Source organism: Neopelma chrysocephalum, unplaced genomic scaffold (genome assembly GCF_003984885.1).
Source record: "Neopelma chrysocephalum unplaced genomic scaffold, ASM398488v2 Primary Assembly neopelma1_45, whole genome shotgun sequence".
Lineage (NCBI taxonomy): Eukaryota > Metazoa > Chordata > Aves > Passeriformes > Pipridae > Neopelma > Neopelma chrysocephalum.
Window position 1 is genome coordinate 12,387,076 of NW_020897704.1, and position 27,329 is coordinate 12,414,404.

The following is a 27,329-nucleotide window of genomic DNA, read 5'->3' on the forward strand; positions in this document are numbered from 1 at the left end:
GGCACAAGGAAAATGTGCTATGGAAGTGGAAATGGTCAGGGACGTAAGGGCAAGGCTGTTTTAAAATCCTAGTTACAACACTGGTAAAATTGCTGAATTTCCAGTGGTCTTCATGGAATTATGCTGAATAATGGGACTGCCACAGTTACATCTTGAGACTGTTTTGTTTTGTGCGAGTACATTATCATGAAAAAAAAAGGTTACAGAGGTCTTAAATCCTTAACACTTGGAAAGTAGCTGGGTGTTGTTAGCAATAGTGTGGCCAGTGGACCAAGGAAAAGGATTATTCCCCTCTGTTCAGCTCATATGAGACAACGTTTAGGATACTGTGTCCAGCTTTGGGCTGAGTGGTACAAGAAAGGCATTGACATTCCTTGTTAAGCCCAGTGGAGGGTCACCAAGGTTGTTATAAGGCCAAATCATGTGATGTGCAGAGAGTTTGAGAGATCTTGGTTTGCTCAGCCTGAATAAGAGAGGGCAAAAGGAAACACTTAACTGCTATGGCATCTCCTTCTTTGGAGGCCGTGGAGAGGATGGAACTAGGCTCTTGTCAGAGCTGCACAGGGATTGCAGGGGAAGCAATAAGCACATGTTGAAAAGTGGGAAATTCTGATTAGGTATAAGGATAAAAACCTATAAAGTGAGGTTTTCCAGGCATTGAGATGGGACCCCAAAGAGGCTGTGAAATGTCCGATCTTTGGAGAGGTTTGGAACTCTACTGGTTGAGTCCTGGAGCGACCTGGTGTAACTGGACCTGCTTTGTGCAGGAGGTTGGGTTACATGACTCCTGGAGGTTCCAATCTCTGCGATTCCATGAAGAATTTAGTTTGAAATTTGAAGATAGGTAAATGTTATCATATGAGATCGTGCTTAATTGCCATTAATTATGGAGATGGAATCACGTTCAGTTTGTGCCTCTTTTTAGGTTTTGCTCTGTAGTCCACATAAGCCAAAGAAATGGTACCCAAAGTTACCCCTGTTGTCCAGTTCATGTCACTAGGACATAGCTTAGAGTAGGTGTTGGTTATTCCTGTATTCTCATTTAGTTTAACCTGCAAATGGTTTTTTGTTTTTAGTAGGTACCCTAAAATCTGTAAACCATTAGGGCAATAAATAAGCACAGCTGACAGATGTTAACAAGAATTAATCTGTAAAGAATAATCCAGAAAAACTATTAATACATAGTTGATAAATGTTTAATTACCTACTATTGGACTCTGAAAGGGACAGTGTCTCTGAAGTAAGCCTTGGTAAAATTATTGTTCAGTGAAATGACTGTAAATACAGTGCTGCTGCAGTTATTACCAGAATTTAAGTGGGTCATTAGTTGGCAATTCAAATAGTTAAGAATAAATAACTCAAAGTTTTGAATTGCTTAATTTTACACTTAGTAGTAGTTGGTTTCAGCTCTCCTTCTGGGGCCAAATTCCATGATTCTTCTCCCTTCAGGAGAAGGCAGGAGAATCATGGAATTTTTTTTAATCAGAAGTAATAATTCTGCAGTTGTAAATTCAAAATTCTACCCCTTATATATACAGCTTTAATTCCTCCATTGTCCTTTTCTATTTGACTAAAAGTTTCTGAATGCTTTGCTTTTATCAGACAGTGTACAACTATTATATGGTGATTTCTGTCTGTGGTTTATTAGCTAAGTTTGGCTTAGCTTAGCTTATCTGGTCCACATATCCACCATAAACAAAACTGAAAAAAACCCACCACCCTTGAAAATGAAAAACATCCTGAAAAAGAAAATCATCCTAAAAGTAGAAATCTACTTCAGCAGAGAGAATTATACTACTGAGCTACTAGAGTATTGCCTTTGCTGCAGTGGGAATCAGTTAATGTAAGAAATAAATGGGTTTAAAATAACTTTTAATAATCATGTTCTGGGTTTTGAGAAAATGAGATATATTTTTAAAATTAATAATATTACATGTATAGAAATTATTTATATATTGATATCTTAAGACTAGATTTGATACATAAAATCATGTAGTCATTTTAGTAACGTTGGACTATAAAAGTTAGTAAAGCATATTAGCTAATATTTTAGTACTAAATGTTTTAATAAGGTGTCAGACTCTTAATTACATTGGTACACAGTCCAAGGAAGCAACTTTGTTTTTTTTTTACCAAACTCTGTATCTTGTATCTTTTATTATTTGGATTTGTAATACCATTGTGATGTGGCTTGTAAAAGTGTTTAGAGGTTTTAAAGAGCAAAGCTTAGTATGCAGGTTTCATTATTGATAAACATTAAAGTTTTAAGATCCAACAGGAAATACTATGTATTCTTAGGATTATAATCTTTGCTAGTCTGCGTGTTCATAAATTATAAATGTCTCCTGAAATATTGATCAATTCCATTAGAATCAGAAGGCCTTGTGAGTATTGGGCTACAGGTTGATACCATCACTACATTAGCTTAAAGTGAATATCAGTGTCATTCACAAAGCTCAAATTCAATCTTGATGCACATGTGGTTTGTTATGAGAAAGGTATTGGGAAGAAATATTACACAGTGCAAAAGCCCTTTCCACTGGGCTTTGTTTGAAAACAGAGCAATTTTTATTTCAATAGCTTAACTGTTTACTTAGGCTAATTGCTATTAATGTTCTAAAATCAAACTGCACAGGTGCCAAACAAATTTTAGGTGTATAAAGAAATGTTATCAAGTGCTTTCTGATGTATTTGATTGGGAAGGAATAAGTGCAATTATTTTAGATAATTTCAAGAGGTGCACATACCTCTTAAAAACTGGAAACATTATGAGGAGTCTACACTTAAAAAGGGTCTGAAATTTATTTAATCTTTCAGTAAAGAGCTAGCTCTATCAGATGAGTTTAGTTTTACCAAATGTGTAATTGTATAGCTTAATTTCTCATGCCGTCACAGACAACTTGTTAATTTTTTTGCAATTAATTACTTGTGAGAAAACTTTTTTTTTCAAGAAAACGTGTTGGAAAGTTTATTATGCTTGGTTAATTTAGGATACTAAACCCCTGCTTTTCCATTGCAAAAGAGTGGCTGCAGTTGTCAGTCTTTGCATGTAATCTCTTATATGCCAAAAATTTTTATAGCTGCTTGAAGAATGGTTGTCAGTTCTGCAAATGTATAAAGAAACAGAATTCCTTTAATCTTCTTTCCTTGGTGTTTATTGAGGCATGGGGTCTTGAGAACTGAACTTTTTAGAGGTAACTGATTTGGATGGACTGGATAGAATCTGGGCATTGAGGAGGCCTGAGATGCACAGTTTAAACTAAGTGTATAAAAAATAACATCTGCTAGTTTACCTACTTCTGCTGCAGGCAGGTTATTCCACAAGTTCTAATATCTGTAACATGTTACTGACAAGTTTCCTACAACAGGGTTGTGTTGCTGTTGATTCTTGGTGATAAAAGTTAAATTTAAAAATTATAAGGTAGGCTTGTTATCCAACTTTTTGTTAACTTATTTTCTGCCAAATCATACTAAATAAAAAAATGCTATAGAGTACAATTTTCAGATCCTTTTGGATTAGGTATTTCATGAAATAACTTGGAATAAATTTCTGTGTGAAATCAGATTAAAATTGGGATATTGTGTTGTATAGTTTGCTTAAAAAAAGTCTGTTGCCACTTGTAGACTGGACTGATAGATTGAATGTGTCAGTGACAAACAGTCTTGCACTGTGTCTCGAAGAGATTTAAAAAGCCTTTCTTATAAATGTATATGTAAAAATTGTACAATTTTTTTGACTCTCGTGTTTCATACTTTAAATTTTCTCTGAAGGATACTGCAGAACTTGCAACTATAATGAATGAGACTCCAGGCAGAGCTGGTGGGTACAGGAGTGTATAAGTACTGGAGTTGATCAGGGCATTAATTTTGGAACAGTTCCGGACAAGGAAGCTTGAAGGCCTGTGGAGGAGCCCTGGGGACAGTTGCATATTGAGGGAAACCTTGCTTTGATCAAGTTTTGTGTATATTTAAATTCTTCAAGTTCCAGCCTGATCTTATCTCTGGAAGGTTATTCCTTCCTTTTCTTTGCCTTTAGACCTTAATTTCTTTGGCATTGCTAGATGCTAGGCTTCTTTTCAGTGTCCTGGAGGTATGTACAATTGAAAAGAATTATATGAATAGCCAAGAGCCAGAGCCTACATTTGGTTTAGATTTACATTAGATTCAACATGAAACAGAATTCAAATGCAAATGCTTTGCAAATACTCTTCGAAGATGGAATCGGCTGGTGCTCTTGATAATCTAAAACTGGGAAGGTTTGCTAATGTTAGTTTACATTTTTCAAGTCATTCACAAATTATGTTCTTGCATTTAATTCATACAGGTGTCTAGCATTTCTAGTAATCATTATATGTTATAATTTAGTTTGTTGTAAATGAAAAACACCTCTCAATGAATTCTGCAAGAATTTCACAAACTCTAGAAGTGCCTTCCTGACAAAACGGAGAGAAAACAAATTATTTCCTGTGTTTTTTACTTGTCTTGTTTCGGTAACACTGGTTCTACCTATTTTTGTTTAATGTGGTAAATGGAGTGTGCCAGTATCCAGTATGCTACTTTATAATGATGGCTTTGTTTTCAAGTGTTTTCCTCTGATACACTTGGAAGAGAAGTATAGAGAGATGCCTATGCAGATGGCGAGAGGGGAAAGTGAGTATCAAGTCTGAATTTGATGTGCTGAGGGGCATGTATTCCTGCTCTCTGAAGTGCTTCTAAAACTTTGTTAAAACACAAAGAGGGGATACTAGGTAGATTAAAAAAGAAAACCCAAACATTGTGAGAAATTGCAATGGTACTTGCTGTCTGTAATTCTGTCTGTAACTCCTCTCAGTTTGCAGCAGTATGCCTTTACTTAGTAATCCTGTGCTCAGATTTTAATAACTAAAATTGATCAGAGGTGATCGGACAGATCTACTCCTCCAATAAAACAGTTGTAAAAGACCATGTCCTTTAAAGTAGTTTTTACGCTTTTATTTTACCTGCTGCTAGAAAAGTTGCTTTATGGGGCAACATTGAAAGAAAAACATGAATGGCAAAATCCCTGCTTCTTCTCTTTATGTGGAGATGGAAGCTGTGCTCCCTAGGGAGGGAAAAGGAATATTTGTAAGATTTTTAATCAGTCAACTTCCTTGCCTCAGATGTCTTCTGGGATCTGTGTTTCCCAGACTTCCTTCAAAAAATGGTCTGTTATTTGTCTAAAAGAAGAATGCTATTTTAAAGACTTTCAACTCTACACCAGTTTCAGCTATGAATGGAATTAGGAGTAGGGTTTGCTTTGCAGCTTTATTGGTACGAAGCTTCCTTCCGCATTTGTTTCTTGCATAATGGAGAGGGACACAGACTTGCATTCCCTTCTCTGCCCTTGTAGAAAGAATTTATTTTTTTTTGAAGTGGGAAGGGAAGGACACAATATTATGCAGCACAAAAATTTCACTTGGGCCTCTTCTTAGCAAATTTAATGAAAACCAGGAAGGCCTGAAAATTAATTTGAAATGTATTTAGAGAAAAAGCCAGAACAATTAGATATAAATGCCTGGGTGGAGTGGTTATTCAATATATTGACTTTTTAATTGCTGGCTGTTATCCAGGTGGAGTTAGCTGTTAAACTTCCTTTGGTTTAATTACTTTAATTGTAGTAAGTGCTTAATTCTGCCCAGTACAGTGCCTGACTCCCTAGTTATTTTTCACAGTCTCATTTTTTTTTCCAAATGAGAGGTGTCAAGTATTTATTATTACCAAAAAGCCAGTAGATTTTTTTCTCCAAAGTTATAAAGTAGCAAACTATAGAAATTGTTTAGCTTTTGTGAGTGGGAAATATTAATTAAATTTGAGAAAGGACAATTCAGTAATTCAGTTTACTGTTCTCACTTCGAATTTTAGATGTGCTTTGGACTTTACTGCTCTAAATTAGAAATTTTTTTATTATTATTGGTATTATTATTATTATTTTATTATTATTGGTATTTTTTCATGATTGGTGAGGTTTAGAAGTACAAAAGATACCTTTAGATTTCTTTGTTTATGGATGTGTTTGCCTATTGGCTTCCCTGGGTATGTTTTTGCATTTATGTTGGGTCCTTGATTAAAAGATCCTTTTAACCAAGAATTACTTTTTTTTGTTTCTTTTATGAAGGCTGAAATAATAAAAGAGAAATCAGAATAATGTTTTCTGGTACAAGGTGTGTGCATTTGTGCTCGGGTCTTTTGTGTCTGTTGCAGTTGTGAACTGGAAGGAGGAGTCATACCCTTGCAGTAAGACTGAATTGAAGCAGATTTGCTCAAATGATGGAAGCTGTTCCTCTTGCCTCTATCAGGTGTCTGACTGAGCTACTTGTATCAGCTCTGCATGTTAGTAAAGGATCTCAGGAACCACATCTGTCTCTCCCTCATGACCTAAAAGTGATCCTGCACTTAACTGCTCAAAGTTTGTCATCTGAGTCCAAACCCCCGATGCCAGCAGTGTGTGCACACGTGTGCACGTGATCTATGTGTCTAGGTAGAACTGCTGGGATGGCAAGGCTTTCAAATTACCATCATTACTGAATCATTACCTAGAAATTCTATTTGTGCAGAGTTCAAAGTACTGATGATCTTTGATAACTTCTTACAAAACTTGGATATATTGTCTCATATATTGAGTTGTTCTTGTCACTATCTTACATGGGAATTTCCTGAAATTTAAGGTTACCCTTTTTCAAAATATCTGACAGTCATAGAGTGGCTCTCTATGTTGGATAAATAAGTGCATAGTAATTTCCTAAATTAACTATAACTACCTGTATTGATGGTTATTTAAAATGACAGAACCCTTCGAAACTGGTCTTAGTGCTAGGATTTTAATAAGTGCTTGCAGGACCAATGTGCTGGTTTTGGCTGGGATACAGTTAATTTTCTTCACAGTAGCTGCTCTGGGGCTATGTGTGAGCTGCTGTGTGGTGCCTAGTTGCTGACTGGGTTTAAAGCTCAACAGTCTGTGGTTCTACTCTCACAAATACAGTTTTCTACAATGCTGAGGTAAGGTTAGAGCCTGGGAGAAAACTCTTCCTTTTCATTTCAATTTTTTAATCTATTTCAATTTTTTAACCTATTTTAATTTTTTAACCAAAAACTTGCTCAGGTTTAATAAAACTAAGTTATTTGGAAGAGTGTCATGAATAAATAGACTAGCAGCTAAATGAGAGTGAACAAATTTGGGAACAGGTCTACTAGGAATGTTTTCATCAGCGCTTTGGCGGGAAAAGGGCAGTTTCCTGATATTCTTTGAGTTTCCCCTGGCCTATAATCTAGTTGATTACCAGCTTGACCATATATCTTGTTGCTGTGTGCTCTGAAGAGATAACACTAAAGACCGTGTAGCTGTAAAAGTGGGTGGAACGAAATGGGAATTAGAGAGGGAGATGGTTTAAAAAAAGAATAAATTAATTGAAGGTATGGGTTCAGCTACATATGCGTGGTATTTCTCTGAAGTTAACTGAAGGACCATGTCAGTGTTGCTGCCATAGTTCTGCTCTCTGTCAGTACAGAGACTGGAATCCTGACCTGAAGTGGGAGAGAGCGTGGTCTTCCCAGTCGTCTGACAATGCCTGGGATGAGGCTGGGGCTGTCTGGCTCACCTCTGCCCTGTATCACAACTCTTGTACGGATTAGGTAGATCCTGTCCAGCCAAGATGGAGCAGAGAAGATAAAGATTCCTTTGTAAACAAGCCTCCCCAAGTAAATAACCTGCTGGCTTCATGCTTCTGTCATTGAAGGTTGATTGATTTTGTTTGATCAATGTCTTTTAAATCCTAATGTTGGTATTTTTTTCTGTATTCTTTTTAGATTGGAGCATATGATCAACAAATATGGGAAAAGTCAGTAGAGCAAAGAGAAATAAAGGTAATAATACAGCATTTCAGCATTTATTTCTTTTGGTGGTTGTGTGCACTCATGTAATTTACATTGTATGTAGTGGTATTTAATAGTGGTAAAGTAAAACTAGACTTCTGGAGTGTAACCAAATGTAACCAGTATACTATGCTCTATTTATTTTACATAATTAATAACTCTGCAACATTTAGCATGATACACATTTTTGTATCTCAGTACATTTTTTTCTTTTCATCTTAAGCCAGAGCTTAGTTGTTTTATTACCTCTGTCTTTTCACTTTTCTTTGTGATGAATTCTAATGTCAGTTATCTGAGCTCTCTTTGCTTTCAGTTAGTTACCTTATACCTGCAGTTTACTTTTCCTCCTTTATGATGCTGTCATTGTTTTGTACAGTTTATTAGATTGGTAAGTACCTCAGGCTTTGTTTCTCTAAACAAGCAAGTTAACAGTGTTCTGTGCATTTTGGTTTAACTAACAGTGCCATCAGTGTCTGCCACATTGCTAAATTGCTTTGGAGAAAATTGATCCTATATAAGATAGTTCTATGGTTTGTATATTATGTCATACTCCATGGTGTTAATTCAGTTAATGTTTTCTCGCAATTAACCTTTTTTTCCTCAAACACTGCATGCAAGAAGTATGATACTGCTGCACAAATTTCAACATGTTGCTAATACTTAACATCAGTAAAATGTGCATTGCTTCAGTTTCCTTGGTGGTGGGTTCTTCCTGCCCCAGTCCTTAAACAGCTAAATAAAACATGCAGGGGGACTTGATTGCCTTCTGTGGAAACTGTTACTGACCTGAGCTACAGAGTTCCCTGGTTTCTGCACAGAAATACACACATTAAGTCAGACCCAATGGTATTTCAGCCCCGTGGCTGAGCCTGAGGGTGCCTGAAGGGTCCTTCCCATGGCCATGAAAGCCAGTTACAGCTATGACAGGAGTTCTTGTAACTGCTGTGTAATAGCACATTATTCAAATAATTACTGCAAATAGTGCCCTGTGCTTAATCTATATGCATCTCATTTGGCTCAGGAGTACAATAACTAACAAACTACTGATGATGTCTGTACAGTTTGTGTTGACTGAGTTTCATGCAATACAGATAACAGTGAAGCATATGACCAAGTTTAGGTATTGCACATTAGTGCTTTAATCTCAAAGCTCCTAGAGTGCTTTGATATTTATGAATATATCTAATATATGTGTATATTATATAATCATATAATAATTTATAAACTAACTTTACTAAAAATCTGAAAACTTCTTATTTTTAGTAGAAAAATCTGTTTCTCTTACTATAAACTGATAATTTAGTTAGAACTATAATAGAATCTATTAAGACTAATTTTAAAATTTGTGTAAAAGGACTTTTACAATAATAGCACCTACTTTTAAGTATTTTTATTTAAACTTTTTTTTTCCTATTACTTAGCTGAAATGTGTTTGGTGCTGAATAGAAATTATATGAACCAAACGGATGGGTCTGAGCATTATGAAACACTATGAATATTTTTTTAAAGTAATCTTAGTTTGAAACACTGCTGTTTTCCATATATGTATTACAGATATTTGTGATACATTAAGAGAGTGGAGAAATTGCATCTGCACAAATGGAATTCTTTCACTGTATGTGGCAAAAAGTACAAGAATGAACTCAGTGTAGTCTGTGGACACTGAAAACATTTGCAGTTTGACTAATGGAATTTTTAAGGAATGAGTCACCATTTCTTTTCCCATGAAAGTTGCATCGAGTTATACACTTGACTTATTTTTTTCAGAATTCTTTCTTTAAAATGAAAACGTACTTTATTCACAGTGGTACATTTTTCCAAGGATTATGTGTATTTTTCCAGGGGATTATTTCTTCTAAGAGGCACATCTTTATTTAGACTTCCAAGAAAGATCTTGTGGCCCGTAAGCACTAATACATTTGAAAATTATTATATCATTCAGCATTTTCTTTTTAGGCTTCAGATCTTTTTATGAGACGGAGTGGCTCACTTATGCAAAATTTCACGAGAATCTGTAGCTGATTCTAGATTATAATTTCCAATTCTAATTATGGGCTTCTTTTCTCATTCTGCATAAAGTTGCTGCAGTTTTGGACTGCTGTTCTGTAAAAATTTTGCATACTAAGGTCTTTGCAATGCCTAAGTCTACAGTACAACTGGTTTCCTGTATTGGTCATTCTCAGAGTGCATTTTGTCCGACCCATGTTTCAGTTCTATGTATTAATTTTGTTTTGTTTCAAGCAAACTCCCATTTTTCTAATAGACACATCAGGTAATGACTACATATCTAGCTCATTGTAAACAATTTGATTTTTTTATTTTATCTTTATTTCAGCATGAAAATAAATCCAGTTGAATTTTGATGTGAGAAATACTTTGAGCTGCACTCAGTTGAACATTTTGCTTGATATTGTTTGTATAAAGATTAACATTACCAGATTTCACTGATCTGTCTCTCATTGATAATAATTTCATTTTTATGCTTTCATCTGTATTTAATGTTTACATTTAAGTAATAAGTGTTTTTACATGTGGATGAAATAGGGCAATGGTAGAAATGTACGGTTTGCCAGGGAATGTAACTGCTTTTTGAATGAAAACAGTTAAATGACTTTCACAACATTTCCATTTGTATCCTAAATATTTTTTGAAATATTTTATTTTACTCTGCATGAATTGTACTCTGTGGTTTCCTTATTGGCTAATGTGACCAAGAATCTAATCTAGAAGGAGCAGAATAGACTCACAACTGTCTCTGAGACTTGAGAGTACAGCATCACATTTTAGCATTAAAAGCAAACTTGAAAGCTTTGCAAGAGAGTTTGGCTCTTCAGTGATGGAAGATGCTGTTTCTAAAAGACAAAATAAGCTTGCTTTTCTTCCTGCTGCTTTCCTATCATGTGGGATTTTTTCCCCCTCCTTTTAATTGGCTAATTTATATTCACTATGAAGAAAAAATTCAATATTTGTCTAGAATTTGGATTTCTGAGAGCTTGCTTATTAGTGGCTCCTGCATTGCAACGTGATTTGCTGTCTAGGTTTGGAATTAAGGAGTTGCAATGTAAACATTTTGTGAAGTTTAGTTAGACATCTAAGGAGAAAAGAGATTCAGGAATGTAATTTGTTGCAAAAGTTCTGAAAACCTAATAGACATGTATTACTAATTCTTGCAAGTGTGTGCATACTTTGTCTGCATAATGCCAAGCTATGGGAGATGAGTTCTCAGTGCGTAGCTGTGTTTGAAAAATTGCCTCATGGGTCAGTAATTGGTTGGGTTTTGTTTAGATTGTAAAGTGTGTAAAAGGCATCTATTGTGCATTGTTCCTTGGAATGTTTAATTTATAGTACTTTAAATCTATGAAGTTGACATATTTGTCTGAATTTTCAGTAGCAGTGTAGGTTAAATACAATTACTGACCACATAAATATTTTTGTCTTTTTTAATGTGTGTAATCTGCATGAATGTGTTTTGATAGTATTCGTCTTTTACAGGGTTTGAGAAACAAACCAAAGAAAACAGGGCATGTGAAACCAGACCTCATAGATGTTGATCTTGTAAGAGGTAGGTCTGAGCTAGAAAAAGCTGAATTTCTCTGTATAAAAATAACAGCCATCCTGTGTCTTATAACAAGAGTGTATTATATTAGTAAGTTAAAAATAACCCCAAGCAATCCAAACACAGCAACCCTATATAACCCTTCTCTGAAGTGGGTGGATAGGAAATGGTGAGTTATGAAGTCTAGATTAAACTGAAGGCTTAAGAATTTGATCTAAACTTTGCTGTATAGAGTTAGATTTTGAAAAAAACCAAAACTTGTGCCTTATCATGGATAAACATTTTAAAGTTTTTAGTTCAGAAATCTCCTGTTGCCATGCACTCAAACTTCTTCGAAATCTTCTGACATCTAGAGGAAAGGTTATGTTGAAGTTTCTGCAGAATAAAAATTGTAAAGGCCATGGCTGTTTCTTGCCTGTTTTAAATAGCAAAACAGCAATAGAAGGTTAGATAATATACGATTTTTCTTCCCTTGACTGTCCTATAGTAAGTCTGTGCCATCTGAGCTGCTTTTCCCCTGCATCCCTTAGTGAGTCCCACCTGCCCAGACAGCATCTCCTCCTCTGAAAGGTGACTTGGAGAGCTATTCCCAGAGACTCATTGTGAGTGTTTCACACTTGGACAGTGGGGTCGATGGCTCTTCTGGGACAGCTCTGGGAGGGGCCTGGTCATGGTGTTCATTCCATGGTTTGGATTCCCACCTGCTTTTTTACCTCTGTCCTAATCTGGGTGTGGGGATATGGGCCTGAGATGAGCTGATGGTTCCAATGATGGGTCCAGAAAAACCCCAAAAGGGTATTATTTGGGCTCCCCCTCCTGCCATTATCTCTTTTAACATCTGTGGGTGTGCAATATTACAATATAACCTTTTAAAAATGAGAATGTGAGAGAAGGAAACAAAATCAAATAACATTTGAACTTTAAAGAAACTAAGAAACAGGGGTAGACCACTTCAGTATGGTGATGTACGTGAATAGCATTTAAATGACTGCTCTGCATGGATGTCTAAGTTGGCATTAAAGCAATTTCAGTGCTGGCAGTGTTTTACCTGTGGCAGCACGGAACTCACTAATACCAGTTCTGCTGGTAAATGAGGTGGGGATGGCATAGAGGCATGCAGTAGTTGCCATTTCCAATCAATAACTTGGCATAATTTAAGTCACATCCCCATTAAGTAAATGTTACACACTTTTCTAGCTGGGAATTTGCAGGAAGAAAAAGAAATGGAGAGAAAGGACATTTGAATGAGAGAGATGAAAAATGGTGTGGAAGGAGAGACAAAAATATTCTTTGGGGGGCTTCCCTGCTCCTGAGGCTAGTCCTCAGTTGGACAGATCCATTTCAATGCTTCAACTTTATTCCATTTTCCCAAATGACATGGCTGTAGCAATTTACAGATGTTGATATTTTCGATCCCTTTGCTGTGTTGGAAAGGGCTCTGCTGTGCGTGCATAGGCATGTAGTTTTCATACGACTTCTTATTGTTTAATGTCAAGTTTCTGATACCTCTATGAAACAGCAATTTTTAGTAATTTATTTAAAAATAATTTTGACATAGTAAGAAATGCCAATGCTTTGTTATTCAAACATTCCAAAATACAGGTATTTGTAGAAATTCCTGATAGTGGCAGCCAAGAGAGCACCAACAATTTATGCCCATTTTGGATGGACAAGATAGTGAAATGGTGGAAGTATGAGATTTATTCAAATAATTGTATTTAATAATTGCTCCTTTAACTAACTATCTTAACTACTCTGCTAGAGTAGAGTTTTTGTACAACTAGAGGTTTTTTATTAGCTGTAAGAATGAAATAAATCTGAATTTCTTTTTTTTTTTTGTTTAAGGATCTGCTTTTGCTAAAGCAAAACCTGAAAGTCCTTGGACATCTTTGACCCGCAAAGGAATCGTGAGGGTTGTTTTCTTTCCGTTCTTCTACAGGTGGTGGCTACAAGTGACATCACGGGTCATTTTTTTCTGGCTGCTTGTTCTTTACCTTCTCCAAGGTAGAGTTGGATTACAGCATCAGCTTCAACTGAATGCCTTATTTTAACCGTATGGAAGCTGCAGTATGCTACTTGGTTCACGTTATGCTGTTAAGGTTCATTCCAATACTTTCTGTCTCTTCATTAACATTTCTTTTACATATATAATGAAAATGAACAAATGGACAAAATGAAAAATTTAAGGATCTCCTCACAGACTGTCTTCAGCATTTAGCACACATTAGTTTGTTACCTCTGTATATAATTTAGGTTTTCAGGCCTATCTAATTTAGTTCAGGACTGAGCAATATTGAAGAAACCTTTAGCTTAGGGAGTGTATCTTGCCGACGGTTTTTGGTGTGTCTGGTTCTTGTGCAGATCGAGAGCTCTGATCAAGAAACAAGCAAGGCCAAGCCTGCCAAGGTGTGTGCAGCTTGTGCAACCTCGTAGGATGATCTGATGGACCAGTTTCTAGTTGTCCTTCCACGTGTTGTTTTGTTACATGAGAGGCAGTGACCTGACAAATGAGGGACTTACTGTCCTCTGTGCTTCTGCTGTTTTTTCTACTGCAATGGGGAGACTATGCATCTTAATTTTATGTTTCCTAGATTATAGAGGTGCTATTGGGAAACTGTTAACAAACAGAATGGAGTTCACACCTTTTCAGATGTTCAGTATTGAGTTCTAGCAATCTGACTTTGTGATTCTCTTAAATATATGTAATATATAAGAAGAAAACTAGAAAGGGGGAAATGTAATGAAGTGAGTCAGTATCTAAAAGGGTGGAGAATAAGTGTTTCAGAAGTATGTACAACAGAAATGGAACAGAAGGTTAATGAAAGTTGGGAGCAATTTAAGTACCCTGAGAAGCTAAATGACTAATAGATTTTCCACTGAAATCAATTAAGATACAATATTACGTTTTTAATTTTGCCATCTGTCCTTTCAGTTGTGAATCACTATATCATTTGGAAATTTTAATTAAAAAAGATAGGGACTTTAAAAAAAATGACAGTACCTCATGTGGTGATGTTAGCAGCTATAAAATTATTTTTCATAGTGCCAGTGCCTCAAGAGCTGCAATACTGGCAAATGTTCATGTGGCCTCTTATCAAAAGTCCTTCTTATCCCCATTTCTGAGATAGGTTCCTAAGAAGTATTGTAACATACATTAGCATTTGTCTATACTACAGTAAGAGATCTCATAGTGTTAATAATTTTTATCTCATTTATAGTAATATAGATAGTAAAAGACAGAAATTGTAGTTAGTTACTATATTCATAGGTGTCTTATTCTGAGAAACAGTAATTTTTTATGTTCCTATTGGGAAATTTATTTTAAAAAATATACCCACACTTAATTCATGGAGCTTTGATAAGACTCTAAAAGTAGCCAAATTGTTAAGACAATGCAGATTCTGAGTGCAAGCAAGTTTTTAGGACATTAATTACAGAGCTATCTTATAATTAATGCTTTCCCCCCTCAGATTTCTTGAGATCTGTGATTTACTAAGTTATGGTTGGAATGCATCAGTTCCCTAACCCATATAGCCTATAACATGATGAAATATTTCTGATATTTCTGAGGTTGTGAATTAACAAATATCAGAAAATGATTAATAGTATTCCATATCACTCTATAAACTATTTTAAATACTTGATATCCAAACTGTGCTGAATTAGCTGCAGAGTTTTTGATAGTTTTTGAAAGTTTTTGAAATAAATTAAAAGAACATGGAAATGAAATTAAATTGACAGATTTACTTATTGGAAACTATTTAAAACACACTCCATCCCACCCCCCCAAGCACTGTGCTCAGTTACTAATTTTTAGAAGATTGGTAAGACAGCACCAAAATGTCAAGAATCTATGATAGAAACGTAAGAAAAGAAATTTTGAATTCCAGTAGCCATAACTCTACCCTGAATCTGGATTTTGTATTGTAGCTTGGACTTTCTGTCATCATGACAGATTCTCACTGACATTGTTGTAAAATGGTCTGATTTTATTTTGTTTATATATGTTTAGTTAAATTATTTTCTTTAATTATGAAGTGTTTTCTATAGATTTATGAACTGCATTACTGCTTTAAAATTGATTAGATTTAAGAGGATACTTGCTAGCATTTATGTAAGTCTGTAGAAAAAACTTTTTCCTTGGCTAAGCATTTAAACTCCAGGTTTATTTGCATTGGTTTCCTTTAGTGTAAAGTGATTAGCACAATGTGTGATAAGAGAACTACAGACAAATGTTTTTTGTTCAAGGTCACAGAACAGGCCAGTGACTTAAGGTAGAAAAACCTTTTTCTTGTGACTCCTTATCTATCTAATATATAATAGTACCTCATTTTTACTTTAAAAATGTTTCTATATTCTAATGGGAAAAACAAGAGTGAAAGTACAAAGTATATCTCTATCATGTATTTCTTAAGTATGAAGCAAGAAACTTTAATAGTGATGTAATGGTTGTTTATTGTGGTGGTGAGATACATAAGCATGTATGCCTTTTTAAATTTGCTATTACAAGTATTTCAAAGCCTTAAATGCTCTAAAAATAAATGCTTGTTGGTCTTTGAAATGTATGATTGCTTTCTTTGAGACATCTTTTTGCTCAGTGTGATATAATTTCATTTGTGTCTGTTTCACAAAATAAACCACTGTGTTTTAGGAAAGTGGAAGCCCAAATACTATAAATATGTAAAGAAATAATTAAAAGGGCTGTGAGAAATCCTGTTCTGACCACTCCTACCTACCTGTTGGTAGGACCAATTCTTGGATAACCCAAAGGAGAGCATATTGACACACTGTGTACAAAGAAATTCTTGGATTTCCCTCCCCTCCTACTGAAAAGATCAGGAGATTGGTAACATTTTCCTAAATCTGTGTGAAACATTGTGGTGGGAGTCCCCAGTCTGCAGATTCCTGTCTTCTGGAACATGATTTCTTCTAGACAGCTCTGCTTTGCTAAATGTCTATTAAGCAGCACTAGTGAAGTTTGAAATTATTTTGTGTAGACCTACTCCTGCAAATCATTTCACATGGATCTGTGGAGCTCTGTGTTCTCAGAAGAATATGTTTATCCTAATTTTATGGTAGGAGTCAAAATTGGCTACTTCTTTACTCTTTTACCTCATGAAGCTAATATATGTATGAGAACCTAGATAAGCTCATTTAGAAAGAGATAACATTATCTGTACCTTTTGCTATCTGTACCTTTTTTTATTATTTTTTAGTAAATTGGATTTCTCATAGATGCATACTGTCTTTCTGAGAAACCTCATGCAGCAAAAACTTATTGCACACGTAATAATAAAAGATACCCTGTGTGTTCCCTGCAAGACTATTGTGCTTTAATTTAGGAAAAAGACTGAGGAGAAATTAGAAATAGTTTTTCCACAATCAAAAATGATTCAGTTGTTTCATATGTTTATTATGTTTTTAATACTGGTTACATTGTGAAAGATTAGTTAATGAAAAACACATTGAATCTCTTTTTAGTGGAGAACATCACATCCAGGTATCTGCTGTTAGGTGTGGCTTCATGTGATTTATTTTAGATGTTTGAATGTGGCACATAGCTTTTGCATGTGGCTGCATTTTTTTCAATTAATTTCAGTAGAGAATTGGTGAAAACTGTTTAACTTATACCATGTATTTCTTGTGCTAGGAGTAGGTCTAAGTTATGGGACTTTCACTTCTTAGTAGTACAAGAACAAAACCAAGTTCTCATGGTCTGTGCAGACAGTAGGAACATATAATTATTTCCCAGTTCTGTTTCTGAATTGTGTCTTGGAGTTTCTGTGGTTTTTTGTTTTGGATTGTTTTGGTTTTTTTTGATAGCTTCTCTCAGCTGATTTTGTAGACACAGCACTCCAAGCCAGAGAGACAGAGGGGCAAGGACATAGCATAAGCAGAAAAAGAGAGGGGTTGTGTCTCCTGCCTGCCCCATGCCTGGTGAATGTGTTCGGGTTGACCTGGGGCCTGTAAAAATGTTTCTGAGTGGTCAGGCTCTGGGTACAGGAGAAAGAATAGCTGTATGGGTGTTGGCTGTATGTGGAAAGTGGTTATAGGGTTACAAAATTATTAGTTAGTGATGGAATTGGAAGCTCCTCCTTTTCCAACCACAAGTGCTAGTTAGAGTCCTGGTCACTTCAGCTGAACTACCCCCTAGTTTACATGCTTTGTCTTTTGATCTTTCCTCACTGCTAAAAAATATACACACAAGTATATGTGAAATATATACTTGGTTGCTCTTACAAGTGGCTGTCTATCCAGATGGGCAGTTTTGTCCCTTGACTGGAATATGGAGTTTAAAATACAGTCTACTGTACAGAGTTTCTAGTCTCAAGTCTCACTTAACTTGTTGGATTGTGCTGTGTCATTATAGGTGATCTAGAATTCCATTTGTTTAAGCTGCTTTTTGGTTTTTTCTCCTGCAAATGTTTCACCGTAATTTAAAGTTGTTTCATGACAAATATAGCTTTCCAAATGCTTTTCCCCACCTTCATTCTGCCACCTTTTTTTTGAGCAATACCTATAATATAGTGTGAAATTAAACATAGGTATTAAGACAGTAGGCAACTGTTTAAACCTTTATTGCTGCTGGTTTTTAGCAATTAGGATTTCTCTCCCTCAGAATTACATGAGGTGATTTAAATGCAGGTAAAGGGCTAACTGACTGGTTTTGGTTTTAACAAAAGCCATATAACGAGTTGGCCATTTCAGACATTTCAAATATTGAACTCAACTTCATTTCCCTTCTTTTCCAGTTGCTGCTGTAGTGCTATTCTATACAGCCCAAAGCCCACATAATATACCTCTGACTGAAGTCATTGGGCCGATATGGCTAATGTTGCTACTTGGGACTGTGCACTGTCAGATTGTTTCAACACGAACTCCTAAGCCACCTCCTAGCACAGGGGGTAAAAGAAGAAGGTATAGTCTGTGTTAAAGTACTTTATCATTTAGGATTGTTAAACTACTGTAAAGAACATGCATGAAAAAAATGTAGAGGCTTACAGTCTCTGCTTTGCAAGAGATGAGAAATTAGTGCTCTGTTTTTATTTGAAAGTTTAAAATGGGTGCTTAACTGTGCTCTTTAACTTTTATGCATTGGCTAATTTATGCATAATTTTATTTGAATTTTAATGCATTGAATCTTAATTTTTGCCTCAAAACAGTTTTTATCTGAATAGTGGTAGAATGACAATGTTTATATTACTGCAAGTTTAGTTTTATAAGTATGCAATACTGTCCAGTGATCTGTGGGAAGCATACATTAAAGGAGATGCTCTCTGAAGTGTAGAACCTTTCTTCCAAGCACTTCACTGACTGTGGTTTGCCACTGTGAGTTGTCCCATTAAAATGGGAAACCCTGCAGTAGTGAATTTTGTAGTCTGAGCCTCTGATGAAGTGAAATTTATTTTGTGTTTAAGTGTTATGGTAATGTGCAATGCTTAGTTTTATTAAATGGAATTTATAAAATTTATATGATAAAACTTTAGCAAAATACTTTTGAAATCTTGCTTGTTTTTGCATGCTTGAACTGCTGAACACATTACAGAACTAGCAAATTGCACTTACAAAGCTACCTTCCAATTTTAATCTCTTTTGATGAAGGAAATTAAGGAAAGCAGCACATTTGGAAGTACATAGGGAAGGAGATGGCTCTAGTACCACAGATAACACACAGGAGGGAACAGTGCAGAGCTACGGTACAAGCACCTCTTGCAGTATTGGCGCTGTCTTCAGAGATATCTGGCATGCTGCTTTCTTTTTATCAGGGTTTGTATTTATTTAAGGCTACGTATGTGTTAGAGATGCACTATCCCTTTTCTAAATAAGTAAACACTGATGTAATGATTAAACTTCTGTTGATCTAGTTTTTTGTTCTTAATAGCAAACTCATCTCAGTATTTGAAAATGTACTAATTATTGTTTTTTGACTTTTGCAAATGCTGATGCAATAATTTTGAAAAAATATGGAATTGTCATAGAATAATTTGTGTTGGAAGGAACCTTAAAGATCATCGGGTTCTATCCCCCCTGCCATGGTCAGGGACACCTTCCACTGGACCAAGTTGCTCAAAGCCCCATTCATCCTGGCCTTGCACACTTCCAGGGATGGGGCATCCACAGCTTTGCTGGGCAACCTGTTCCAGTGCCTCAGCACCCCCACAGTAAATAATTTTTTCCTTATATCTAAACCTGCCCTCTTTCAGTTTGAAGCCATTACCCCTTGTCCTGTCTCTACATGCCCTTTTAAAAAGTCCCTCTCCAACTCTCTTGTAGCCCCCTTTAGGACTGGAAGGTGCTGTAAGATCTCCCCAGAACCTTCTGTTCTCTGGGCTAGAAAAACCCAACTCTCCTAGCCTGTCTTCATAGGACAGGTGCTCCAGTCCTCTGATCATCTTCTTGTCTCTCCTCTGGACTTGCTCCAACAGGTTGATATCCTTCTCATGTTGAGGGCCCCAGAGCTTAACACAGTACTCCAAGTGGGATCTCACGAGAGTGAGGTAGAGAATTAACTTTTAGTTAATTAGGAGTACTCTGTGTGGACTATCAGGAACAAACCAGCTCAGTTTCTCAGTTCAACTCTTCAGTTTTACTTTATTACATTAACTGCTTATTACTCGGAAAGAATGCTTATTGACCTCTGTCACTGTCATCAAATCACACACTTTTTCTGAAGGAAAAGCCTTCAGAAAGGATTAAAATAGGCACAGTGTTTAGTTTATAAATAAACATAGAAGATATGTTTTGTTATGATTAGAAGAAACACCTAAACCTGTTGGATTCCAGAGCTGTCTTGGAAAGGATCAATCTGCTGATGTAGTGCTCTGGGCAATTAAAAAGTTTTTTAAAAAAACCAAAACATTCTATAGCAGTATGTGTTCAAGATATGCTATACATGCAGTATTTTGAGTGCTATGTATCAGCATGTATTAACAAGTGAAAATATGCTCATAAAATAGTGTGAAATTGAGAAAAGGGATACTGCAAGTTGTTACATTGATGTTTTGTTGTGCATGCTGCATCTTAAATATGGCAACACTAACATGTCTGTCATACTGTGATATGTGCTCTTAACCACTGGGAAAACTTATGTTACATAAGTTATATAAGTTATATATAAGATATTCTGGGAATATCTACTTGAAACCTTGAAGAAGTTTTAACAATGTTTTGAAATATTGCAAGAGGAGAGTTCACTTGACTTTTTCCTGCGTAGATTAATCTAGCTTTGATAAACTGTAGGTCACAGTAATAGGCACCATGGCTGTTCTTCGGGTCTGAATGTATTACTTTGTTGCACTTTCGATTGTAGTCTTGTAAATTTTTAAATGTTTTCCATTCATTGAAGATACTGATCTTCAATAAGAAGAGAAGTGTTGGAAGATTCATTTTTTCCTTACCTTTCCTCCTATTGGGCTCAGACTGTTTTCAGTTGAGAAGGGCTGTGTGGAACTTACTCTAAAGACTTGTTTAAACCATTTAATGAGAGGTAGTGTGTATATATATATAGATGTTAAGCCTCCATGATTACTACTTAGCATATACAGTATCTTCAAAGGATAAAAGAGCACAGAGTGAGACTGAGAATGCTGTAAATAGCCCTTAGTCCTTTGTCACCTCTTCAGTTGCAGAGGCACAGTTGTTTGTATGTCTGGAGCCATACAAACCATATGAGGAACTTGTCCAGTTTAAAAAATAACCTCTTTTTCAAGCACGCAGTTCAGTTTCTTCATGTAATTTTTTTCATGGTAATGCAAACAGCTTTGTCAGCAGTGTGGGATGGCAGAGTGGGGCTGGGAGTGAGGAAGCAAGAGCACAGTATGGAGTACATTGACCACTTGGTAATGTTGCTTAAAGAAGATCTTAGGAAACCTCAGTGCAAGCAAGCTTCACAGTGACGTCTGTCCTGTTTCCTAAGACATATTTGGGAACTCTTTAGATAAGCACATTAGACTGTCTCATTAGTGTTTATTTACAGCAGTTTTTCACATATATTAAGCTTTGACATACATTTTCTGAAGTTTGAAATCTAGGTTATAAATACATGATTTCAAAATTAACCTCAGAAATTATGTTCTCTGGTTTAGGGCAGGACCCTGTGTACTTAGACCATTTGCCTACACTCAGGTCATTGCTAATCTGGAACTGTGTATTATATAAATATCCTTTTGAATGGCAGAACTCAGTCTTTCTGATAAAATATAATTCTGTACTTTAATCTAGCACAGTGGCAGTTTAGAAAATACTGATTAGTTTCACTGGAAAAGAAGGTAATATCCAAACAGGTGATTTATTCAGAATGTAGTACTGATTTGGGACTTTGCTCTGTGTCCTTACTCCAGTGGAAATCTTTTAACTTCTCTAAAAGTTTCACAGTGGGAACAACGAGGAGAGTTTTTGTGACCAACCCCAATGGTAATACATTGGAATAGAGTACTTGACAGTGTAAATCTAAAGTCTTCCAGAAATTTGATTTAAATCTTCTTTAGTATTTTCTCTAGCTAATGCATAAATAAGACTAAAAGTCATTCTCAGATGCTGCACATGTTCAAACCTTTTAAGACCTTGGATTTATTCATGGCATTGTCTGTCTTGCTCTAAATACTTTTAGTTCTAGCATAAAACTGTAAAAGTTGATCGATGATGTATGTGTATATATTGTAATTCTAGGAAACTACATTTCTGTCTGCTAGGGAAAAACTTTTTTTGTTGTTGTTGTTTGTTTGGGAGTTTTGATTTTTTTTTTGTTTTTTAACACAATATAGTGCACAAAAGTCTAATTTTAAGCCTAAATGTATGTTTTTCTGGCTTGAGGCTTACACTTAAACTTAGGGATTCTTACAAAAGATAACTGGCTTTTATGTTAGAAACAAATAAAGACTTCAGGCAAGCTACCTGTTTTTCAGAATGAGCCTTAATCGATATCAGATGGGTAGTATTCCTCTTGTGATTTTAGCACTTAAACATTGCTGGAGTAGTGAAATCCTGTCTGAACAAACTGTCCATACATGTCTAAGTTCTTTCTTTTATCTGTTCTTATTCAACTGTTTGAGGCTACTTCTTCCTAGTAGCTTTAAAATTTTATATAAAATGTATAAAAACTTCTCAAGTCAAACTTGGAATAGTTGTCTTGTTAATCCACTCCTGTTGTGGAGGAAGTGTCTCTGACTGCATGTACGTGTGCATGTGATGTGAACTGTGTTTGCTTTTGCACTGTTAAAAAGGAATTTTTAAATAGTGCTGGAAGTATATTTAATGAATTACAAATTTGCTGCTCTGGATTCCTCCTTATTGCAGATAATTTAATATTAGTACTACTTCCTTAGTACTCACAACCGACCTTATTGAAACTTTTACAGTGAGTTGCCACTTAAAGGCCAGTACTTGCTTTATTCCAGACATGGAAAAGCAAAGTTTTCCATTCAATAATAACTGGAGCTTTCCCTATCTTCAGTTGTCTTATCTTCATTAACTTGGCTAAACAGTGGCATTAAGGAATGGCACAGAAATAAAGTTCTAATGTGTTTACTGGTGATAGCTTGACCTTTTTGTCCAAAGCCTCAGTAATGTTTTAGATTATCTTAATGGACCTAGAAAATTCAAGCTCCTTATGTGAGCTCTCACATTGGCAGTCTGCAAACAGGAAGCTCACTGACTGATCTCCAGCACACCACACATGCTAAAGCATGTGCTGGCTCTTTACTTTTGTAAGCTTATAATAAAACTTAATCCAGACAAATAAATAGTAGCTGCAGAAAGTGTTTCTGATGGTTTTGTATTCTTTTAGAAATTAAGTTGGCCAAGAATTTTGGGAGTAGGTCAGGGAATACTAGGTGAGTTCCATAGCTTCATACAAGAGAAGTGGACCAGCAGTTCCTTTGCATTAAAAGAAATATAAATGTTAGATTTTTTCTATTCAGGGGTGAGGAAATGAGATTAAAGATGGGAAAGGAAGATGAAACGCGATAGTGACATTGTCCCTTCTCTTCATTATTTTGTCTGCATTCCAACAGCAGAATTGGTCTTTTTTGGTTTCTTTTCCATTTTATCCAGCTCTTCCTAATGAATTTTTGTGTTCAGGATTCCCCTTTATGTGTGAGATACCTTATCTTGGAAGGAATGTGAGGCGACTATCCAAATTCTCCCAATTTGTTTGATGTACATACTAAAGAGGAATTTAATCTTCTGCTGTGTAATCCAAGCCTTCACAGAATGCCTGACTTCTTAAAGAGAAAGGCAATACATATTCCCTCATAGGAGCACAAGATCAACTGGACAAATTCTTGGTACTTCTGTGATCTATGCCCAGCGTTCTGCTTGTAATAAAAATAAAAAATTCTGGAAGCTTTATTTATAACTCTCCTCTTGCTCTCTCCCCCCTGCTTCCCCACCAAACATTCTGAGAATCTAACAAGCAAAATCTAATTTACTTTGAGAATACAGAAGCTTAATCGAAGACTAAAAGTAGTCTCTGTCAGTAAGGTAGCAAGCTGTTATTCCTTTTCATTCCTTCATCCACTGCACTTTCTAGTTTGGAAGTGTAATCATCCAAATATTTGCTTTGAGAAAGCCTTTTTCTTACATTAGTCTTGCTGCTACATCTATTGACTAGTAAAGGGCCTTTGTTCTAGAGGATGTTATGGAAGACTGTTCACCATTATAAGTGGTCTTAAGATTTTATGCTTTGAAAAAAGGTTTAATTATTGTGTTTATAAGATATATTTAAAAATGTTACTGAGGTGTTACGGGATAATACAGAAAAGGGTAAATCCCCTTCTGTTTAGCAGAGTTGTCAATAAGCAAAGTGTATTTAAAACAACAATAAATATCTGTGTAGAGAGTAATAAAAAGCATGTTTGCAGCTTCAGGAAATCGCATGCTTGCTTTGAATTAATAATTCTTAAAGCAACTTCTATCATACCTCTTTTCTCGTTAAGATGGAATAGAGGAGTTTCTCGTTTACATTTGAGGCTTGTGGTTCTTCTATTGCCAAAGTTGCTGTGAAAATTTTAGTTTTAAAAAATATATTTCCTTTTCTCTCCTTTCAGTAGATAATGGTGCACATTTCATTCACACACTGAGAATTTATACTTTCCTAAAATTGTTACAAAATAATGAGTATTATTTAGAAGATTAAATAGTTACAAATACCACATCAAATGTTAATGTTGTTCATTTGTGGTCATCTTAGTAGTAGAACTAAAACAGGATCTGAGAGGAATAAGCAGGACTTAGACTGGGAAATAATTGAGAGAATAATTAATTTAATACATGTATTTGTTTTAAATATAGGTCTAAGAAAGCAAAAAACTCAATAGATAAATCCACGGAGACTGACAATGGCTACGTTTCCCTTGATGGGAAAAAGACAGGTAAAGGCAGTGAAGAATGTGTGCAGGCCCACGAGCGTCGCTGTGAAGTGATCAGGCCAGAAGAGACAGGGTGGGGCACTTCGACAGCAAGAGAGGTCTTCAGCAATCACAGTCATCACAAAGTAAGTGTGCTTGTTGCTTTCGAAGGAAGATTATTAATTTATCAAATGATGATGCAGTCAGAATGAAAGTGATAAAGGTTCATCTCAGAGTGAAAACTTCACTTTGTTCGTCTGCAGGAGGTGCTTTCTCAGCAGTGATAGCAAGGTTCAGTTGTCTTATCAGTTCCAAGCATTTTACATTCTTCATGAAATTCATTAAATCAAGGACTTTTGAGAAAAAGGATTTTTAAACAGTTTTAAATTTCTTTGATAGAATGGATGAGGTGTTGTCTATGTTGAACTTGCTTTGTGAGAAGACCCGCATTAAAGAGAAATTGGCAGAGACTAGAATAGGGTCCTTTCTTCTCTCCTCTCATCTCTTCCTCTGAAGAAAATCAAAACATTTCAGTGTCAGTGCAAAACACAGTAGACAAGACATCCCAGACTGTTCTGCCTGTCCCTATTTTTGTCTCCAACTCAGCTGTCAAAAAGGGGAAATGTCCTGCCCTTGAAGCATCTCAGAAAATAGAGTTTGTCATGGAAGAGAGAATGATGTTGCAAGGGGAGGAAGGATTTGTTGTATTCACAGAGAGCAGCTTTGCTATTTTTGTCCTTTTTGTGTTTCATTGATGACAGGAAGACTCCTAAGGAAACTTTACAAGGTCCTTTCTGGTGATCTCATAACAAATGAGAATATACAAAAAAGCTTTTCACAGTTGATCTTTTTGCTGCCCTTTTTTCTTTCTGTTACTGTAAGGGCTACTTTAACTTTAGTTTAAAATCTGGGAAATGAAAACTGAGAGAATAAGGCTTAGTCTATAGACTGTAAGTCTTACTAGTACTGTGTTTCTTGCACTAGGATACTCACAGGATTGTGACAAATTTATCAGATGAAGTTTCCAGCGAGGAAGGGCCTGAAACTGGATATTCTTTACGTCGCAATGTAGAACGCACTTCTAGTGATTGTACCCTTAGAAACAGGAAATCTCACCATTACAAGAAACATTATCCTCTGGAGGTATGTTCATTTCTATGGCTTCTTGTCTGTAAATGGTTAAAACTTCTTGACTTCTTAATGAATAAATATGTTTTCCTCAAACTTTTTTTTCTCCTGTACTGGATTTTAGTAGTCTGTTAATTGGAAGTCATGTTGATGGGGGACAGAGATTTTTTGTTTTAGTTTAATGACAGTGTTTTGAAATTAAGAGGTTTTAATTTAGTTTGTTTGAGCTTCATCCTATTTTTCAGTTTGTTATAAGGAACATAAAATATGTTCTGTACATCTTGCCTCAGGTTATGGCAACTCTGTTACTGTCTCTTGACACTGATTACCTCCTCTAGAAATTTGCTTTGTTACAGAAACAGTAGTAATTGACAATATACAAATTTTCATTGTGCTGCTGTTCCTGTTTCTCTCCATTTAGTTTGTATTTTGGATTCACTAGCTTTCTTGTGGAGAAGTCTGATTTACTCTGAGTTTTCATTCGCTCATGTTTGTTGAAACAATTTAAAATATTGTCCTGAAGTCTTAATGAAATTGTTAATGCATAAAGATACTGAAATTTTAAGAGACTTCATGACATCATGAAGAGGGGAGTTCATAGATTCCATATTAGCAGAGTCCTTAATTGTAAGGACTCAGACATTGAAAGAGAAAGGGATATCCTATTGTGGTTTTATTTGTTTATTTATTTAAAAAATTATGCTCTTTTTTGCTAATGGTATGCAACTTAACACATATACAGAACACTTTAAAGGCTGTATTGCTGTATTTTCACTAAGACTGTGACCAAAGAGTGTAAAGAATAAAATCAGCTCTGACAAAAGTCCACTGCCAGATGGGTTTGATAGGCAGAGCCTCATGAGTAGGCTCTCTGCTTGATATAAGAAATGTCTCCTTAGAAGGGTTCAGATATTGCTTTCTCTGATCACAACTGCAAAACCTTGATGCTTTGCATGGGAAACTTTACTAGATGATCTGATCTTCTTTCACTTATTTCTCACAGACTTTTGTTAAAAAGATCCAGAAGGCTTATTGATTTGAGTGTTTAATGCCTTTTGCATGTGTGGTTTAGGATAATTGAACAGGTCGATACTTGGAACTGTTTGTTTCATATTACAGATGTCTCTTGACTGTATCCTTGTGCAGCTGTAGTGCTTGGCAAGAGGAAGCAGAAAGACACTGTTACAATTGATTTTTTCTGTTCTTAGCTTAAATATATTTTCTCTTGCATAGAGTACTTCAGAGGTAGGGAAGGCTGTGTAGATACCTTCAGAAACCAAAGAGACAAAATTCGCTCCATGTGTAGTTCTGGCAGTACTTTTTCACCCTGTTCCCCATTTACTGGTCTGACTGATGCCATGAAAGAGGAAGCCTTTCTTTGTTGTTACCAACTCGCCTCCCCCACACAATTA

At 35.7% G+C, this 27,329-nt stretch overlaps 1 protein-coding gene across 5 annotated transcripts in view; it reads left to right on the top strand.

Annotated features, from left to right (window-relative positions):
- Window positions 1–27,329, top strand: part of PHTF2 (putative homeodomain transcription factor 2) — a 126,931-nt gene that overhangs the window by 82,824 nt on the left and 16,778 nt on the right. For 2 of the 5 annotated variants that reach the window (XM_027679431.1, XM_027679430.1), the window contains 8 exons: window positions 7,822–7,878; window positions 8,264–8,275; window positions 11,380–11,449; window positions 13,289–13,447; window positions 18,196–18,361; window positions 19,046–19,210; window positions 24,734–24,935; window positions 25,774–25,932. In XM_027679431.1, coding sequence (XP_027535232.1) covers window positions 7,822–7,878; window positions 8,264–8,275; window positions 11,380–11,449; window positions 13,289–13,447; window positions 18,196–18,361; window positions 19,046–19,210; window positions 24,734–24,935; window positions 25,774–25,932 — 990 coding nt within the window. The remainder of the gene's footprint in view (window positions 1–7,821; window positions 7,879–8,263; window positions 8,276–11,379; window positions 11,450–13,288; window positions 13,448–18,195; window positions 18,362–19,045; window positions 19,211–24,733; window positions 24,936–25,773; window positions 25,933–27,329) is intronic. The other 3 variants (XM_027679434.1, XM_027679432.1, XM_027679433.1) reach the window with 2 other exon arrangements.